The sequence below is a fragment of the Spermophilus citellus genome (assembly GCF_964194105.1).
Source record: "Spermophilus citellus genome assembly, chromosome: 15".
Taxonomy (NCBI): Eukaryota; Metazoa; Chordata; class Mammalia; order Rodentia; family Sciuridae; genus Spermophilus; species Spermophilus citellus.
In genome coordinates this window covers 44,114,275-44,134,865 of record NC_138195.1, presented here as the reverse complement: position 1 = coordinate 44,134,865, position 20,591 = coordinate 44,114,275, and the positions used below count along the sequence as shown (strand labels likewise).

Here is a 20,591-nt window from a genome sequence, read left to right as displayed (position 1 = left end):
GCATGTGCCACCATGCCAAGCTAACTGTGGGTTCTTGGTCTTCCATGCTGACTACCCATCCTTCCTAGGCCCCCGGCCCAAGCAGGCCAGGCAATACCCTGTCACTTCCCACAGTAGCCTTGAGGCAGGCTCAGGGTGATTCATAGGGTCCCTCCACGGCCAGTGTGAAAGGGGCCCCTGGAGGTGGAGAGCTGGGAGTGGCTGACCTGGACTTACCTGCCAGGTACTCGATGACTGCAGCCATGTAGACGGGGGCACCCACGCTGATCCGGTACTTGAACGTTCCTTTCTTCAGGTAACGCATCAGCCTCCCCACCGGGAAGATGACCCCGGCCCTGGCTGACCGGGACAGCTTGGACATTTTCTTCTTCCCGCTCCGACCCGACATCTTGCCTCAGTTTCCCTCTCAGCTTGCTGACACACTGGCCTCCTGGCGCTCACTATGCTGGGGAGGAAAGAAGGCAGGAGTGAGGAGATGGAAACACCATGGGTACACTGCTGTGGCCCTAGGGCACCACGGTGACTGGCGGCAGGTGGGGAGCCAGGCATCATCAGGCCACCCACAAACACCCGTCCCCGCCAGGCTAGCAGGGCCTCGAGAGGACAGGCCAAAGTAAACTGTGACTGAGAGGCAGGATATGGGTGTGTGGTCAGCTGAACAGTGATCCCAAAGATGTCCATTTCCTCATCCCAGAACCTGTGGACGTGACTGTGTAGGACAAAGGGACTTTGCAGATGTGACCCAGCTGAGGGTCTTGAGATAGGAGATCATCATGGATCATCTGGGTAGGCCTAATGCCATCACCAGGGTCCTTACCAGAGAGAGACAGGGAATCAGAGTGAGTAAAGAGACGTATGGAGAGAAGGAATCATTCTCCCCGAGCTTCCAGAGGGACCAGCCCTGCCAACACCTTCCCTTTAGCCCACTGAGACTGATGTTAGACGTGGGACCTCAATAGTGCAAGGTACCAAATTTGCATTTTTTTACTGTTTATTTTATGTTTTGAGACAGGAAATTGCTGTGTTGCCCAGACTGGCCTTGAACTCCCGAGCTCAAGCAGTCCTCCTGCCCCAGGCTCCTGAGTAGCTGGGATCACGGGCGTGTGGCACCCCACCTGTCTGTGTTGACTGGAACCACTGAGTTTGAGGTGATTCATACAGCAGCATCAGGAAATCAAATATGGCTCCTCTTTGCCCAGGTGACCACACCCATTATTGTTAGCTTTGATCCTCATGAAGCTGATAGACATTTCTCAGATGGAAACACCTTTCTAAGTTCAACAACGGTGTAGCATTCTTAAAAACAGAAACAGGGGCTGGGGTTGTGGCTCAGTGGCAGAGCGCTTGCCTCGCACGCGTGAGGCACTGGGTTGGATCCTCAGCACAAAGGTACTGTGTCCATCTACAAAAAACAAAACAAAACAGAACCAAACCCAGAAACAGGCCGGAAGAGGCAGTTTTACTCCTGTGGAATAGCCAGACATGCAGATGAAAAGCCATAAAACAACCCAAGCGTCTGCTCCCGGGAATGGGGAATCCAGATTGACCTGGGGGATGGATTTCAAGTCAGCATGAAGAGGTGGCTTCTCAGAGTGCCCCAGGATGCAGGTGTATAACTCACCGCTACTTAGGAAACCATCATTGGGGGATAATAAAACAGCTACATCCTCTTGGACCAAGTCTTTGTGAGGTCAAAAATAATTTGTAATAGAATTTGGGTGTGTTTGAACTGTTGGTTGAGGGACTATTGGGATTCTATATGATTCAAAATAAGGAAATTATGATGGACCAACAAAACAAACAAACAAACAAAACAAAACAACAGGAAACCAAAACAGGACCAAAGAGACGGAGGTGGAGATTTTCTCTGAAATGCGTTAATGAATCAAAGCTGTCTGCTCCAGAGCCATGGCATTCTTTGGAGATGGAAAATGAGCAAGTCAAAGTAAATGGAAATGGTCAGCACCCACCCAGGAGGCCGTGTAAATTCTGAACAGGTCATCCCTCCAACAGCCAAGATGGCCAGGGGGAAGGAGGGCCAGGAGTGGGCCAAGCTGATGGAGGAAAGGGCTGAACCGGTCGCATAGCTAATGAGAAATGGACGCGGAACTGCGACTTACTGAATCTGGACAAAAGCGTGAACAGAAAGTTCAACTTTCTGTAGGATTTGAGGACTCTGTTATGGCTGAGAAGTTTCCTATAGAAACTCTGGAATGAGGCACAGACCCTTTTCTGGACACCCACCTGTCCTCCAGGTGAACGAGGGGAGTTGGGGGCATTTTATTGACACACATTATTTTAGAAGGCTCACGTGTACTTATCACTTTCCTATTTTATATGTCATCTGCCACCAAAGGATGTAGGTTTTCATGAGTTAAGTACATGCAAATGTAGCCTTAGGATGTCCCCTCTTTGACAGCAGGACGCAGGGAACCTCTGAGTCTCCGGTGCTGCTGTCGGAGGCTGCTCACTCCAGCCAACCGGCTGATGGACGTGCTCTGCTGGCGGAAGGGAGCCGCGTGGGGTGTGGGGTTTCTGTCTCAACGTGTGTCGAGGAAACCAAGGCCAGGTGTGTAATGGCGTGGAGTACCTGCTGTTGGCTAGAGCTGTCCTGGGGGCAGGGGACACGCCCAGCAGTGTTAAGTAGTCCCTGACCTCACAGCGCGCACACATTAGCCAGGAGGGTGCTCAGAATGCAGGTGGCTCTTGGTGGAGTGGAAAGAGCCCAGGACAGGGAGCAGGAACCCCCCAGTGTGGTCCCACCTCTACGTAACTGACTATGTGAGCTCACTATGTCACTCACTTGGGCTCCCAGAGCCTCATCTATAGAACAGGGGAGGAGGCTAATTGATCCTTAAGATCCTTCTGGTCTTAAACTTTCTCATTTTTATAAAATGCACTTTCAAATGGTTTTAGAAAAGCAGCTTAGTCCCCTTAAGAAGCTGGCTCTCAAGAGTTAAGAGACTGCAGGTTTACAAAGATGTACTGGTGAATCCACTAAGCCAATTATGGCTCCCCCCGCCACTCCTGGTAAGTGTGGGTCTGTGTGGAGGGAGGATTAGTGAGTCTGGTTGCCAAGGAAACCACCTGAAAAGCCCATCACAGGGTGGACATGCCCTGTGGATCCGGAGGTCAGACCCTCTCCCAGAACCATTCTTCCACCGTGATGCATGACGTGCAGATGCCACAGGGCAGGGCACCCGAGACACACACACACACACACACACACACACACACTTTTCTCAAATGAAACACGTAATACAGCTCCTTGGGAACTTCCCCAGTGTTAGTAGCCAAGACCAGTCACCATGGTCCTGAAAATTAGGAATCAGGACCAGTGGTAGAAGAAAAGTAAGTGACTTCAGGGGACTGATGATGCCTAAATTAGCCTGCACACTAAACACTCATGAAGATAAAATGGCCAAGGAAGGAAAATCTAGGTGGGCTCAAGCAGAGAAACATACCAGTTGCACATTGCAAAAAGGTGCTTAACCTTAGGGATCATCCCAAATGTAGTAGTTTATACCAAGATTCATTCTGTGCTTCAGGCCTTCTTCTAGATCAGGGCCTTGGACAAGATGGGGATGCAGCCCCAGGTGAGGTCTCAGTGTGAGATGATGGACTGATGTCCTTCAACCAGGACCGGAGAGTTCTGCTGGGTGTCAGGGACATGAGGCCCCTCGACACTTTCAGTAAAGATCAGGCCACATCCAGGAATCCCCAGGGGAAGTGTGTGTGGGGGGTGGGAGTTGAATGTTACACTTGAGGACCCTGCATCCTAAGACCACACCTCCCCTAAGTCTATGTCTGGGGTTAGGAGAAATGACAACCCCTTACTTCCTTTCTTTTTCAGGCCACCCTTTTCTCTCAAAAAGAAAAAAAAATATATATGTATATATACATACATACATATATATATATTTTTTTATTCAGTCTTGGGAAGTCAGGAGTTAAAATCTCGAATATATTTTTATCTACATTCTGCAAGTTTGAGTCTGAAATAGTCTACTGTCTAAAGAGAAAAGAATCACTGAAACAGGGAAATTTGTTTCCGTCTGATTAACACTTAAATGTTTACATTTATTTACCTTCTGCTCTAAAACAATATTGCTCCGAGTAGGCGAGACTTAAAGACTGTAATACATGATGTTTGTTTCCATGCTTGAAGAAAAAACAGACTGATGGGGCTCGGTGAGGCACAGCCACACTGCTCGGGGCCTGGTGGCCACTGCTGGGCGGTCAGGGGGCCCTATCCTCCGGGCTGCAGTGGGGCACTTAGGGACCAGGTAAAGCCTAGATTGCTAGGCGTAGTGGCACACGCCTGTAATCCCAGCATCTCAGGAGGCTGAGGCAGGAGGATCACGAGTTCAAAGCCAGCTTCAGCAGTTTAGTGAGGTGCTAAGCAATTCAGTGAGACCCTGTCTCTGAATAAAATACAAAAAAGGGCTGGGGATGGGGCTCAGTGTTAGTCAAGCTCCCCTGGGTTCCATCCCCAGTACCAAAAAAAAAAAAAAAAAAAAAAAAAAAGCTCAGATCTGCGATGTATCTGTATACCTGGTCCATACTGTTGAAAGACCCAGGTATAAACTCTCATAAGTCCTTCCAACATGAATCTGAGAGTTTTAAGCTGTAGGCGGTGGGAGGCAGGAAAATAAAACTCCAAACTCAGAGAAGTGGGGAGAACACAGGCTGTCTGCCCCTCCGCTCCACCCCCAGGGCACAGCAAAGACCAGTGCTGGTGTGCGAGCTGGGGGCAGAGGGCGATCAGGCTCTGTTGTTTTAGGATTTATTTCTCCGATTGGGTTTTAAGCCTGTAGGGCCACCGATGGGTTAGATTTTATAGATAACACAGGGTAAATATTAAATTGCAGCCCTGATTCAGACACGGGCAATAAACTCACAGCAGCCTATTCCAATAACTACTATATTTCACTGATTTTATGATGCACTTTTTTTTTTTTAACATTTTACTATCTCTAGAAATTGGTATGCATCATGCAATCAATGACCCAGAGTGTCAATGAAAGTAGCATCTATGGAGCGTTTGTTATCGAACAAGAAGCTACATTAGATGCTGTGGAATTTACACGATCCTTGTCTTTAAATATTTTCCAATGAAGTTGCATTGGAAAATAAGTAAACCGTAATACCCTAATAAAGGTCATGATGAACCACAGTAAAGCTTCAGGTAGATGTGAGAGCCCGGGCCCCAAACTCACAGGCCCCTGGGTGAGCCCGCAGCACTGGAGGAAGCTTGAGTTTTGGGTTCTTGACTTCTGCTGGACCCCGCCGCTGCCAGCTTAGGATGGGGAGGGTTTCAGGTGGCATTAGGTTTCTTTTGATAATGCCAGATCTGTTTTTGACGGTTGCTGGGATTAAACTTGGTGAGTGAAAACTGACATGGGACAGAAAATCTGATTCCAAGGTCTGAGAACCGGTGGAAGGTCCAACAGGTGAACACAGCCCATCTGCCACCCCTTGAGGTTAATGAAGAGTGGAGCGGGGAGATGGTGGGATGAGATGGACATCATTACCCCTATGTACACGTATGACTGCACGGATGGTGCGACTGTCCGTCATGTACAACCAGAGAAATGAAAAGCAGTGCTCCATTTGTGTAAATAAATAAATAATTTTAAAAACTTGAAACAGGGCTGGGTGGTGGCTCAGTGCTAGAGCGCTTGCCTAGCACGGGTGAGGCACTAGGTTTGATCCTTAGCACATGTAAATAAATAAAATAAAATTTAAAAAGTGAAGAAATTGGAGCTGGAGTTGTAGCACAGCCTGTAAACCCAGTGACTTGGAAGACTGAGGCAGGGGGTCCCAGGTGCCAGGCAGCTGGGCAACTCAGTGAGACTCTGCCTCAAAACAAACAAACAAATAAATAAATAAAAATGAAATAAATAAAAAGGGCTAGGGATATAGCTCAGTGATAGGGCACCTGGATTCAGTCCCTAGAACCTAAATATATAAACAAAAATAAAATTAAATTTAAAAAAAACTTGAAAGAAAAAAAAAGAATAGAATGAAAATATTCTTTTCTTTGGGGGCGGGGTACCAGGATTGAACCCAGGAGTGCTTAACCCCTGAGCCACATCCCCAGCCCCATTTTGTATTTTATTTAGACACAGGGTCTCACTGAGCTGCTTAGGGCCTTGCTAAATTGCTGAGACTGGCCTTGAACTTGTGAACCTCCTGCTTCAGACTCCTGAGCTGCTGGGATTACAGGCGTGTGCTTCTGTGCCTGGCTTTTAATTCATTGTTATTTTTCAAACGCCTAGTACATTGGTAGGCATGAATTCTTTGGACTTCCCAAATGGCACTGACAGACATTTCTTTTGGTCCAGTGGCATCAAGGACACACAACAGACACTAAGGATTCTGTGAACTGAGAAAGTGTGGGCCTTCTGTGTTAGAGCCGACCACCCACAAGCTTAACCATACTCCCATAGCCCTTGACTTTCAGTGGTTTGACTTAGGATTTTTTTACTTTAGAAAGTAAATTTAAGAATTCACTAGAAAGAATGCTTGAAATTTATAATCTGAGGGTGTGGGTGTAGCTTTGTGGTAGAGTACCTGCTTAGCATGTGTGATGCCCTGGGTTTGACACCCAGTACCCTCTGCCCCAATTTTGAATTTGGCTCTTTTCTTGAACTAGTAATATGCAGTCCAATCCTCTCTTGTGCTGCTGGGTGGTGGGCTGAAGTCCCCGTCAGCCACACTTACACGAGGGGAAACCACCAAGACTCCGGTGTGCTGTGTTACTACGCTAGGCTGTCAGGTAGATCTGGTGTATTGAATGCAATTTGGACTCAGATATTTTAAACTTATGATGGGTTTATTGGATCATAATACCAGTGTAAGTGGAGGAACATCTGTAGTTACTCTGTTTACCCTGAAGCAAGGAAAATAACAGTAAAGGAGTTACTTTATTTATTTATTTATTAATGTTACTCTCTTTCTTTTTAGTGGAGATTGAACTCAGGGCCTCACACAGGTTAGGCAAACACTTTACCACTGGGCTTCATCCCCAGCCCTTGTTACTTTTTATTTTGAGACAGAGTCTCACTACATTGGTGAAGCTGGCCTCAAATTTACAATCCTCCTGCCTTAGCCTCCTCAGTTGCTGGGATTGCAGGGGTGTACCACTGCACCTGACTTTGAGTTTATTTTAATTTAAGTAATACTTGCATATAGACAAAAAGCCAAAAGGTACAGAAATGCATAAAATGAAAAGCAACTGTCTCCCATTCTACTCTCTATCCCCAATCTCACTTCCAGATGCAACTACGTGGAGCAATTTAAAATTTTAGTTCTGGCGACTACCTTCAAACTCCAGTTTACACCTCTATCTCAGACCATTTTCACTTTCCCACAGTTTCCACCTGGGCCTAAGAAGAATGAGAAATTAATTCATCTTTCTTCTCCTTTTTCTTTTTCTTTTGGTACCAGGGATTGAACCTGGGGTACTTAACCACTGAGCCACATCCCCCGCACTTTTTATTTTTTTATTTTGAGACAATGTCTCATTAAGTTGCTGAGGCTGGCCTCAAACTTGTGATCCTCCTCCCTCAGCCTCCAGAGCTGCTGGGATTACAGGCGTGCGTCACCACACCCAGCTCCTTTTCCCAACTGTTGACGGTTATAGTTTTCAGTTTTATTTCCTCCACTGACTGTCCATCTCTGTCTCTATTTCCGACTCCATCAATTCGAGGCCTTTCTTGTGCCATCATCGTGAGATGAGGACTGAGCCGCTCTCTCCCCACCCTCCCCTCCACACAACCTCCTAGTTCCACCGTCTCCTGGACTTTCCATTCTGGTCCATTACATTTTATATTTTGTTTGACAGTCACAACAAAGTCATCCACAGTTTTTCTCTAGATTTATTTTGAAAATTAAATGCCAATAGACAGAACTCATGTGACTAAGACTTTTTCAATGTTTCCTTCATATTCAAGGGGGCTGTGGGCATCCATTTCTTTCTCTGTGGTCCAGCCTCAAGAAGAATGGATTCTCTTTTGAGATCATTCCATGTGTTACTTGGCTTCACATTGGGACCTTATCTTTCTTAGATAATTTCCTCCCGAACCCCTGAAGTCACTAACTACAGTTGATTCTTGTTAAATGTGGTCGTTATGTTCTGCAAAGAAGCTGGAACACAGAATTAGCACCCTTATTCCTGGGAGAAAGACAGCCTTGGGTTCCAGCAGGGCTACGGTCACAATTTTGTGACTCAGCCAATCTTGTGGACTTTTAAATTTTCCGGTGCTGGGGATTGAACCCAGCCAAGCTCTGTGTGGGTATGTTTCTGTTTAAAGACATCTTATCTCATATACATTGCTGGTCATTAACACTGAGCTCACGGTCAGCAACGCTGTAACTCATGCCTGAACGCAGCTCATCTAACACCCATATTTTTTCCATATGGAAACACGAGACAGCCCGCAGCACTGTGCATGTGGGCATCTTCAACTGTGAACACCAACAAACCCCACAAAGATGCGAAGAAGCAGGGCACTAAACAGACTATGGGAAGATGCTTATTTACAGTCTGAGTGGACACAAGGAGGGAGGCCCTTGCCCTGCTCACCCTTAGCAGGGAATGTGCACGTGGGGAGTCGCAGACTCTTTGCAGCTTTGTATAAACACAAGTCCTTGAGTGACAGCAGTAGCGCCACGAGTGCTGATTTTGGGGATACAAATACATTTTGGCCAGTAAGAAATTTGCATATATGGAATCAGTAAATAATGAGAATGGACTCTATTTTTCTTTTTCTTTCTTTCTTTCTTTCTTTTCTTTTCTTTTTCTTTTTTTCTTTTTTTTTTTTTTTTTTTTTGCAATACCAGATTGAACCATTGAGCCCAGGGACACGCTATCCCTGAACTACATCCTCAGTCCTTTTTACTTTTTAAAAACTTTGACACAGGGTCTCACTAAATTGCTAAGGCTGGCCTTGAACTTATGATCCTCCAGCCTCAGCCTCCAAAGTCACTAGGATTACAGGTGTGTGCTGCCACACTCAGCTTATATTTCTCTTTGTTCTTGTTGATTAAAGAAAAATATACCACTATCATATCCCTCAAATCACCCAGCTTCTCAATTATACAATTATACCGTTTTTTGTTTTTTTTTTTTTTTTTTTGCAGAAACTGTATTCTTCCCAGAATCCTCATTCTGAGGGCTTCCAGCTGTGGTTTGGAATGGAAGTCATTTTACCTAGGGGTCATCCTGGGGTGTCTTCCTGCTTATCCTTGACCCCAGGAATCCCTTCCTTGGTTTTCTCTTGTTCTGTTGGTGTCTACCTCGTGGAACTCTTCAGGAAGTGCACAGAGGAGCAGACTGTTTTCTTACACAAATGGAAGTGTCTTAATTGAGTGATCTTGAATTATCACTCAGTGGGGTCTATAATTGAAGTCATCGATCACCCCACCCCACCCCATCCATTCCGCTGGGCACTTGGCAATAAGCCTGTTCAGTTTGAAAACTTGGGGTTTTCCTTACTCGGGGACTTCCCCCTGTTAGGTGTGACTATCCCCTCACCCCAGCACCCCTGTATTTCCCTCACGTACCCCTTTACTAGTCTCTTCCTGAAACACCTGTAAACCAGATGTGAACCTCCTACTTTACTCTCTACGTCTCTTACATTATTTTTCTCTTTCTTTTTTCAGTCCTTTCAACATCTCATTCTGGAATCACATTTTTAATTTCCAGGAGCTCTTCCTTGTTTTGTTTGTTCCTTTTTCGCAGCATCCTGTTCTTTTTTGAATGCGCCATCTCTTCAAATCTCTTTGCAACTAATTAGAACGCGTTAAAGGAAACCTCTGTTTTCTGTTTCTCCCCAGCAGTTGTCCTGTTTACTCATCTTCATCTGTTCCTACATGATGCCTTTCCTTAAATGTCTGGGAGTCTCTGGTTACACACTTGTGTTTAAGAAGGAAGGACAGAGTGATTATCACAGGTAGATAGAAGAGCTTTGCTCAGGCAGGCCTGCACCTGCTTGGAGCTTTGGGGGGTGCGTGCGGTCATGCCAACCAGCAGGCCTAACTGAGATTATTCCCTTAGGAAATAAGAGCCCCCAACATCAGAATGAGGGAGCTTTTAGAGCCATCCCCATCCCAGAAGTTCTAGATGAGTCCCGTAGTTAGATTTCTTTACCCGGAACCCTCAGGTGGTTTGCTTGGTGAATGAACACATTTCCAGAGATTCTCCCGCGGCAGGGACAGAGGTCAAATCGCTCAGCTGTCCCCAGTTGTGACCTGCCCACCTTCACTGCGGCTGTCTCCTGTGTTCATTCTTAGCTGTGGCTTCCCCTGTGACAGCACATTTAGTCTTCTAGAAATTTCTTGACAGTGTCAATTTGCTGATGACCTACACCCTGTTCCTTTGTTCCTAAGTGTTTATTTACCATGATTTACGTGGGCTCTCGAGAAGGAAGGGGTTGAATCACAGCTCACGTGCTCAGTCCGTCACTTTGAACTGGAAGCCTGAAGAGTCATTTTCATTTAATACCTTAAACACACCTCATTTGCAGATTAGCCTAGAGATGAATATGTTGGTAAGGAGAAATAGTTCAACTGTTTTATAATTGAATAATAATGTCATGTTAAAAAATTAACACTACTTCTATCATCAGGTGAGTCATTGAAAACTAACTGGTCTGGAGATAATTGAGGCAAATGAATAATTGCTTTTGGTGACAAAGAACTGACTAACTTCATTTAACACTCTCTATGCCTTAATAAAAAAGACAGTCTGGATTCTTTTTTTTTTTAAAGTTGACCATGGACCTTTATTTTATTTATTCATTTATATGTGGTGCTGAGAATTGAACCCAGCGCCTCACACATGCTAGGCAAATGCTCTGTCACTGAGCCACAACCCCAGCCCTAGTCTGGATTCTTTAGACAAACATTTTTTCTTCTAATTCAAATAAATTATTTTCAAGTATAAAGAGCTAATAAAGAATGCAGCATTTTTTATGCCTCAAACAACTCCATGACATTTTTTTTAAAAGAGTGAGTGAGAGAGGAGAGAGAGAGAGAGAGAGAGAGAGAGAGAGAATTTTTAAATATTTATTTTTTAGTTCTCGGCAGACACAACATCTTTGTTGGTATGTGGTGCTGAGGATCGAACCCGGGCTGCACACATGCCAGGCGAGCGCGCTACCGCTTGAGCCACATCCCCAGCCCTCCATGACATTTTTTTATATTTATTTTTTAGTTGTAGTTTGATACAATACCTTTATTTTATTTATTTACTTTTATGTGGTGCTGAGGATCAAACCCAGGGCTTCGCATGTGCTAGGCAAGCGTTCTGCCACTCAGCCACAACCCCAGCCCCACTCCATGACATTTTAATTTTTTGTTTTTTGTAAACTGATAAAGACCACGACAGTCCATGAGAAGCCTCCAGTGCCCTGAGGTTATGTTTTGTTTTGTTTTATCTTATACCAGGAATTGAACCCAGGGGTGCTTAACCACTGAGCCACACCCCCAGCCCTTTTTTATACTTTATTTAGAGACTCTAAATAAATGCTGAGGCTGACCTTGAACTTATGATCCTCCTGCCTTAGCCTCTGGAGTTGTTGAGACTGTGGGAGAGTGCCACTGTACCTGGCCAGTGCTCCAATTTTTTTTTTAAACAGTCAAATTTCTATACAGAGATTTTTAAAAAGACAGAACACGGGCTAGGGTTGTGGCTCAGTGGTAGAGTGTTCGACTTGCACATGCAAGGCCCTAGGTTCGATCCTCAGCACCACATAAAAATAAATAAATAAAATAAAGGTATTGGGTCCAATTACAACTACAAAAAAAAAATTAAAAAAAAAAAAAGAACATGGTGGTGGAGGTTAGGGAGAGACAGGGAGACAGAGACAGAGGGAGAGATACAGAGAGAAATCAGTAACTTGAGGGTGGGTGCAGTAATCACAGGCCAGAGGAAAGGTCAGGCTGATGAACCATTTGCTAGAGGATCTAAGATTATAAGACATCTTTTGAGATCAAGCTCTTCAGAAGCATACAAATCAAAATGCTTTCGCATATGTTAACTCTAGAAATCAGAGGTCTTATAGCTTTTTAATGATGAAAATGATTTTTAAAAAAACTTTAAACACTGTTTTCTGAAATGTTCATGAACATGAAATTTATAGTGTCATCCCCAATGGATCCGTGTACTGTTTTAAAATTGCAGAAAATTTTCCAATTTATTTATTGTTATTACCTAGGATATTTCCCTCATCTAGTACTGTGCTTTGGAATATCTGATATTGTAAATATTTATGAAAAATGAAGCCGACGCTGCAAAGAGGCATCTTTACTCTGTCAGTTCAAAACCATCCTTTGGGAGAATAAAATGAGATGAAATAAAATGAAGTAGGACCTAAGGGAATTCAAAATAAATACATTAACTATATGTAGAAATATATTTTAAAGGGTCTGAAAAAAAATCTCTTAGTTTCACACCTAATAGCATTCTATTATATTTTGGTGTGTTACCCTAAATACTGTATTAAAATAATAATAGTTTATTAGCATTATTTTGTAGCTGTAAAAACCATTTTCAGTAATACCAGCTAAATCACTTGCTCTATTACACTTCCATTTATGAACTCCAAGGGCAAATCATTATTGCACAAGTAATACTTTCCAAACCATTTTCTTCTAGGGCCACCTTTAAGTGAATGAGAATAGTCAATAATTTTATCGTCATATATGTTAAAGCACATTAACAATTTATAACGTAAAGAGCTATATCAAATGCGGTTTCATCAAAACGACACGGGATCAAATTAACCAAATTAACCAACCATGAACGTGAGAACCAAGCATTAATCCAATTTACTTAAATTATACTATTGGATAACAAATCATTCCCTTTTTAAAAGGAGTATTTCCATTTGTGTCTTGGAGTGGGAAGCTCCACTGCCTACACAGTCCCTGCAATTCAGAGGCAGAGAACAGTGTGGCCATCTTGGTCATTCCAGAGGAGCTGGGGGAGGGGCATGGGGTGGGGGCTGGGGGTGGGGGACTTAGGAGACCTCCTGGCTGTCAGTGCACTGACACTTTAACTTTTCTTTTTTTTTTTTTATCTTTGTTGAACTTGAGCGATGGTTTTCTTCAGCAAAAGGCAGAAGTTGTGGCTATACAGTTTGATTCTTCATTCTTAGCGTGAGCTACTTACTAATATAAATGTGTGGCCATGGGCGATGGGACAGTTGGATAAGAAAGAGATGACAATTTTAGTTTTGTTTGAATCTGAGTTAGGAAATGAACTGGTTTGCCTTCTTGAATCTATTCATTCGTGGAAAATAAAAACAAACCAACAAAAACAAAACAAAACACCCCCAAACCATCCCGGGGTCCAGCCTGGTCTCTTGTGTTTTTGCTCTTGGAGAATTTGACAAATAGGAGCTTTGGGCAAACTATGTCACTTCCTCAAAATCGGGTAGTTTGTGGTCAGTAGTGTAGTTTCTTGTGAGCAGCAGCCTCTGGGCTTCTCTGAGCTGCGAGAGCATCTCAGTAGGATGAAGGATGCAGGATGCGGGGTGGGGCTGAGGGTACCAGTCCTGGACAGCAGGTGCTGCCGATCCAGCAGGGACTTCCAGAGACATCCGTGTGGGCCACTGAGCACTCTGGAGGGCCAGGTGTCTTCTCTCCAACCTTGAGCCACAGACTGCCCCGAGCAGAGGCAGCCGATCTGGAACCCTTTCCCTGCCTGCACCTCCCCACCCTGTTTTCCTTGTTTTTAAAAACATTTCTTTTGGCCTTGAATGAACATTTATAGGAGCTCTTATGTATAACACAGACTGTGGGGGGTGGGGGACCTGGAGGGCTGTGTGTCCCCCTTTCCCACCCTGGCTCTAGGGAGCCCCTCCTGAGAGCCCACCACCTGCTGGCCTCCCAGGTCTCCAGCTGAGAAGATACTGCTGTCCCAGGGAGATGCTCCGGGAGGGTGCTCACCTGGTACTAAGGTTCACAGAGGAGCGACACCTGGGAAAACAGACCCAGGGATCTGTCCTTGTAGTCACTGTTTCATTGTCCATGAGATTCATGGAAAAAAAAGGTGGACCTGAAAAATTTGCTTTCATTTTGCGTTTGGATGGCCTGGACATGGACGGCAGAAGAGCTGAGGAAAAATTCATTTTATTTTTTTCCTGGCAGCGGCAGGGGCTGGGGGCAGGGGCACCGGAGTGGATCACCACTTCATTGACATTCTGCAAGGCAGATCAGATGATCAATTTGGAAGTTTACCACGCGGTGAATTATCATCTGACCTAAAAGTTTATGCTGTCCAGCGCATAAACTATTGGAATTGACCCCTCTCTGTGTGCCACCATAACTGTTTAATTTTAATGCTTTATTGAGCTTCAAAGGCAGCTCAAAATAATACCTAGATATTCTCTGTCTATGCCATTAGGGGTGCGGCCCCGCAGACACAGGGCCTGGGTTCCAGGATCAGGCTGATTTTATCTGATTATACGTTTGTCCTGTTGTCATGGAAACCCACCCTCCATTTAGAAATCCAAAAATCATTAGGACTGCCTCCCTCATCCAGAAACAATCCCCAAATTTCGGGTCAGACCATCGGTTGTCATTTTGGGTTAAAAAAAAAAAATACAGTCCCCGTAGCTAACTCTCCCGCCATCGCAAGATCAGCTGGAGTAGATGTCCCTGGACCGGTGTCGATGCATATTTTCACCCGCATTTCTGTCAAAGCACGAGAATTTTGACTTGAATTACTTACTCCATTCCAGGTCCAAATTGGCAATGTCAGTCAAATAAATCGGGTAAAGTATGATGGATGGTGAGACGGATAAATGAACAGTAAGGGCTTCAGAGAAACCACCAGATTTATCTTATTTAATACTTTGTGACAAGACAGTTTAAAGTACAGTGTCATGTGGCTCAATCTGAAACTCCTTATCTTTCATTTGTCATCATCGGGGAAAACAGTGATGCAAATAAAGGTTTTTTTTTTTTAATAAAACAATTGCACATCCTAGTATTCAAACGACACAGCCTGAGGATCCCCGGGAGGCTAGTAGCTCCTCAACCTTACTGCCCGGCTGCGGAGATGCAGGGCTGCAGAGTCAGGCTGCGTGGGTGGCTGGAGTCTCTGAGTAGTGACTCTGAGCAGGGATTTTTTTTTGGGGGGTACCAGGGATTGAACTCAGGGGTGCTTAACCACTGAGCACATCCTCAGCACTTTTTATGTATTTTATTTTGAGACAGGGTCTTGCTGAGTTGCTTAGGGCCTCGCTTAAGTTGCTGAGGCTGGCTTTGAATTTGTGATCCTCCTGCCTCAGCCTCCAGAGCTGCGGGATTACAGATGTGTGCCACCACGCCGGGCTCTGGGCATCTCTTTTCTGTAAGATGGGTATAAAAAATTCTCTATCTGTAGGGCTGTTGCCAGAATTAAATGAGTTTATTAACTATTATTAACACTATTGGTGTTTAGGCCAGCACCTGGCACTTAATAAATACCAACCATTAGGGTTTACTCCTCAAAAGAAGCCATTATAGAGAGCTATTTTTGTGGGGTACAGTGCTCCAACATTTCCTCCAGTATATTTCTACTCCATTTCAAAGTAGGCTACTGCAATACTAGGGTGCTTGAAGTGGTGTGCACGAGTCACATGGATCCACACCCTTGGGTCAGCAAGTACTTTGTTTCTCCCTAAGGCTGGGCATGTTTGGACCCTTCCTCATATAATTCCATATTTTCCAAATTCCATCTGCCTGGGATTCACAATGATCTCCATGTTGGAACCACAGGATTTCACAAAGTCACAACGTCAGGCTGGAAGGGACCTGAGTGGTCAATGACTGAGTTACTCCCCTGCCTTATTTTATCTACAATGAAAAGTGCGGTTTGGAAGGGACAGAGGGCATCGAAAGGCCAGTCCATGCCACATCTGCGACATCCCACCTAGAACCCCCCTGGACTGCTGGTGTGAGGGTGCTTTTCCTATATTCTGTTCCATTTCGTCCCTGAATGAGCTTAGTATTAGGTACTTAGTGGACATTCAATCAGTAATTAAATGAGTGAATGAATAAAGGAAACCAACATTAAATATTGTTTCAAAGCATCTTTAGTTTCCTTCTGTGATTTCTTTTGAAATGAATTATATTCTCAAATACTTTTCTTTCCATCTAACCTGATTCCCGATAGACACCCCAATGTGTCCCCATGGGAAAAACATTCTCTATCTCATGGGCCACCTGGATTCCTTTTTAAAACGCACCTTTGTCTTTCTCTTTTCTCTTTAAAAAGTACTGTAGCATTTTTGACCTTCAATGCAGGTCATCTACTGATCTTTTTTATTAATTATTAAAAAAATATTAATTGTATTCAGTTATCCAAGCATTATATAAATTAAACCAAGGTGTACAATTTCAAATATGATAACAAATGGGTATGAATAATGATGACTAAAGCCCTTCCTGACAGTTCCTTCACTTCTTGTCTTTTAGGAGGGATCTTATTTTGCACCTTGTCTGTCCATTTATATAGCCTTTTAATTTATAGAAATTTAAAGTTTCATTTTGTTTTTATATCAGTAGTACCATATAATAGGTACTGTTTGGTAATTTTGCTTTTTTTCATTAGTTGTGTCTTGGAGATCTTTCTCTGTCTCAGTTTTTACACACTTGTTTTATTATTTTTAACTGCTGTCTAATATTCCAGAAGAGAGATGTACTAGAGTTTATTTAGCCATTCTCTATTTATGGCTGTTAGGTTGTTTTCAATTTCAGCAATGAACCAAGACTCTGCAACGAACATCCTTATACATGCTGAGCATGTGTGTGCCTACTTTTATTTTTCTTTTTGTATCACTAAGGATTGAACCCAGGGACATTCTACCACTAAGTTACATTCCCAGTCTACACACACACACACACACACACACACACACATTTTTAGAGGAGGGGGTCTTGCTGTTTTGCTGAGCCTGGTCTCGAACTGGAGAACCTCCTGCCTCAGCCTCCCTAGTTGCTGGAATTATAGGCATGTGCCACCATGCCTGGCTTTTTTTAGGATATATAACAAGAAATGAAATCTTGGTCTCAGAATGTGCACATTATCCATTTAGTAGTGCCCAAACTGCTCTCCAAGTTGGTTATCAATTACACACCTGCCAATAGATTTCCGAGTTCCTGGCTCCCGACTAGTTCACCAACACCACATTTCCCCTTGGTTTGCTCGACTTTCTATTTGATTTCTGAGGCCTGGGGTGTAAGCTCAATGAGAACAGGACCCTGACTTCTTTTACATTTGCTTCCCCCTTTCAGAGGTGTTTAAGAATTAGTGCTTTGTAAATGTTTGCAGAATGATCTCCAACTCTAAGTTTTTTGCTCATCTTTAAGCAACACATATTTTTCAAAATCATTTCCCAAGCCTGTGTCTAAGTTTGAAGATCTTTCTTGATTTCTTTGTAACAGGGATTGAGCCCAGAGGCGTTTTACCATTGAGCTACATCCCTAGTCCTTTATATTTTTTTTGAGACAGCATCTCACTAAGTCGCTGAGGATCTTGCTGAATTGTTTAAGCTGGCCTCGAACTTGTGATCCTCCCGCCTCAGCCTGCCTAACCTCTTTACAACAGCCTGGCTGAGGTTATTTCTTAAGAATGAAAAACATTCTTAAGAAAGTCCGTTGAATTTCTGCACATCCCTCCCTGAGAACAAGTTACAGATATCTTTCCTTTAAAGTTGCCTGCGACAGAATTCACCTCCTGCTTTGCTGGCAGGAGGCAGAGAAAACAAACTGTGGTTGTCTCAGACAATAGCTAGCGGGGTGTCCCCCCCCAGTGGGAAACAGCAGACCAAAGGCACTGCACAAACTCTGGGAACTCACAGAGGATGGAATGGTGAGGCAGTAGGGTTAGAATCTTTAGGATATTCTGGATCCAAGGAAGCAAATTCTTTTATAGAGTTTGAAATAGTGGAAGCCATTAATAAAGTCCAAAGTCTGACAAGGAATGGATCCAGGTAAGGCAGAACTACTAGGGTAGGAAAAAACAGAGAGGAAAAGTGGGCTTATTTTAGGAGGAAATATGGATGTAGGACAGAGGGGGTTTGAAGATGTGAATTGTGCAACTCCAGATACATTTTCCCACCCGGCAATGGCTGTGTGTATTTATATGATAATCTTAGGCTAAAGCAATTCTGAAATTCACAAGCGCAGTACAAATCTTGTAGCTCTGAATATTTAATTTGAATATAAGAAGAGTTTGCTAATGGGGAAAGAGATGACTTTCAGTTAAATATGAATGGACTGAGAATTATATACAGCTTAGTTTGTGTTTTGAAACAACGTAAATGAAGACATTCTCGTTCTTAATAATGTTTTCTTTTCCTCTCACCTATTGACCCGTTTCAGTAGCAACTGTGCAGCTCAGTGAGAGTACGATTGTATTTCAACTCAAACCCAAATGAGAAAAGTGAGGCCACCATTTGCCATGGTAGACTGATGGCCCCTAGGGGCTCCTGGGTCTTGAATTCTGCTGAGCTGGACAAGGCTGGCCCAACAGTTCCCCAGCGCCATCGTATCATCGGAACTACCCGAAAATCAGGCTCTGGAGCCTGGATCCATCGCACTCTGTCAAACACACAGGGACTCGCTCTTTTTCTCAGCCCATTTTTTTCTGGCTCCTTCCATCCCATCACCCATCAAGGGGCCATTGCCATAAAAGCCTCAGCAATGAGTAGGCCTCAAACAAGCCACGGTGGCCCCTGTCACCTAGGAACTATTGGCGATGGGAAACTCCTGGAGGAGGCTCTTAGGCCCTTGGAGGACCAATGCACCTTTGACCATTGTTGTGAGGAACAAAGAGGGCAGGAGCGGAGGGCGCCCCCACGAGGAAAGGCGAGAAAAAACACCCACGGGCGCGATGGGGGGCTGGCCAGACCGGATCGAGGGTGCACCTGGGTGGCCGGCCGGGCGCCTGGAGAGGCAGGGCTGGTCCCCACCCGCCGCGCCCCGCGTGCGATTCGCACCGTGTCGTGCGCCCGGCGCAGCCCTCTCCCACCCCACAGCCCTTTGCGGCGCCGCAGTCACTTTACTTTTATTTCCTTTTTCTTTATATTGAGACGGTTCTTGTTGTTATTATTATTATTATTTTCCCGCGCAAAGCGGGAAGCCGGGACTGCCGGGGCGAGCCGCGGATCTGCCGCCATTTCCCGGTGAAGGCGCAGCGCGCGTCGGCACCGGGCGCCCCGGAAAGGGAACCGGAGGGGAGTGCCCGGCCCCGCGCCCTCCTCCGCGTCTTCCCCGGGGCGTGCGCCCGCCCGCGCAGCAGCCCCCGGCCCTCGCCCGCGCCGCCCGGTGTCCCCGGCCTGACCTTCCCCAGCGCGGCCCGCCCACGGACCCCGGTCCCTTCCCTCCACCCGGAGCCTCCGCGCCCCCTCCATTGTCAGCTCGGCGCAGCCGGAACCCACCGGGCACCTTTGGAGGCCCGGAGCGGCCCTATTCCGGCGCCCTCGGCCCTTGCGCAGCCCCCAGCACCCGGCGCAGCCCCCCTCGGCGACTGGGCGCCTCCCTCTTCTGCACCCCAAACTCCGCATCCCTGGGAGCCCTCGGCTCCCTCCAGGGCCAGCCTCGCCCGGGCCCCGCAGCTGGACCGCGCATCCCTCCTTCCTCCCTTCCTCAATGCCCACGCTGCCCCCGGCCCCTCGCCGGCCGCAGGAATTTTGCCGCTTCTTTAGCACCCCCCTCCCCCCTTATTTCCCGAGGAAGCAAGTTGGGCAGTTTGGTTTATTAAATTTTCTTTATATGCGGAGGATGGGCTGGCTATTGGGGATGCGCCCGCAGGGGCTGGGGGAGAGGAAGGGGTGGCTCTGTCCGGCCCCTGCACTGCCCTGGCAGCGCGTTTTGTTTCCAGACCCCGGAGCCCCTAAACAATAATGCCATCGCCATGGCGGGCTCACCTGGTGCTGCGCCGCCGGCTCCGGGCGCCCGGTGCCCTCTGCGCGCCCCTCCCCGGGCGCAGGTTCGGCCCGCGCGGCGCCGGTGCCGGGCAGGACTCTTTGCCTTTCTTTGGGTTTTATCTGTGCGTGTCAATGGCGGCAAGCGGCAGTTCTCTGGGCCGCGGATAGTAGCGGGGGGAGGAGGAGGAGGGAGAAGGGATTGCTCCTTCTCCACATAACCACCTCTAGGAGGAGTCGCTCAGCCTCATCCCCCGCCAGCCCTGGCTCCGCGATGGGTCTGGGGCTTTCGGTGGGGCTTGATGAGCTATTGTCCTTCAGGAGCGTTAAAGATGAAACCGCGCGGCCTCCGCGTAGCTGGCGGATCTGTTGGATCCGCAGAGGACCACTTGCTAAGATGAGGCTAAAGGTGGGGACAGAGGCACCATGGTCACCATCCAGAGTCTCCTGTTAGCTAGATCCACCTTTAGTGGGAGAAGGAGGCGCGGGTGTTCTGGCAGTTCTGGGGAGAGCCTTAGAAGGTGAACGCCAAAAATGCTACTTTCCTTGCTCTCACTGTCCTGAAACCACCACATTAACGTTTGCGTCCACCACTGGGGAGGTAGCCTAGGGTGGCCACAGCCACAAGAACTGAGAATTTATGTATCCGTGCTTGTCTGCTTTTAA

At 46.0% G+C, this 20,591-nt stretch overlaps 1 protein-coding gene across 3 annotated transcripts in view; it reads right to left on the bottom strand.

Moving 5' to 3' along the window:
* The window catches only part of MACROH2A2 (macroH2A.2 histone), a 53,796-nt gene extending 33,747 nt beyond the window's left edge, over window positions 1-20,049 (bottom strand). For 2 of the 3 annotated variants that reach the window (XM_081268541.1, XM_081268543.1), the window contains exons 1-2: window positions 19,929-20,049; window positions 217-445 (exon numbers count right to left, since the gene is read on the bottom strand). In XM_081268541.1, coding sequence (XP_081124667.1) covers window positions 217-388 — 172 coding nt within the window. In that variant the 5' untranslated portion in view covers window positions 389-445; window positions 19,929-20,049. The remainder of the gene's footprint in view (window positions 1-216; window positions 446-19,928) is intronic. The other variant, XM_081268542.1, reaches the window with a different exon arrangement.
* Between the last annotated feature and the right edge of the window lie 542 nt (window positions 20,050-20,591).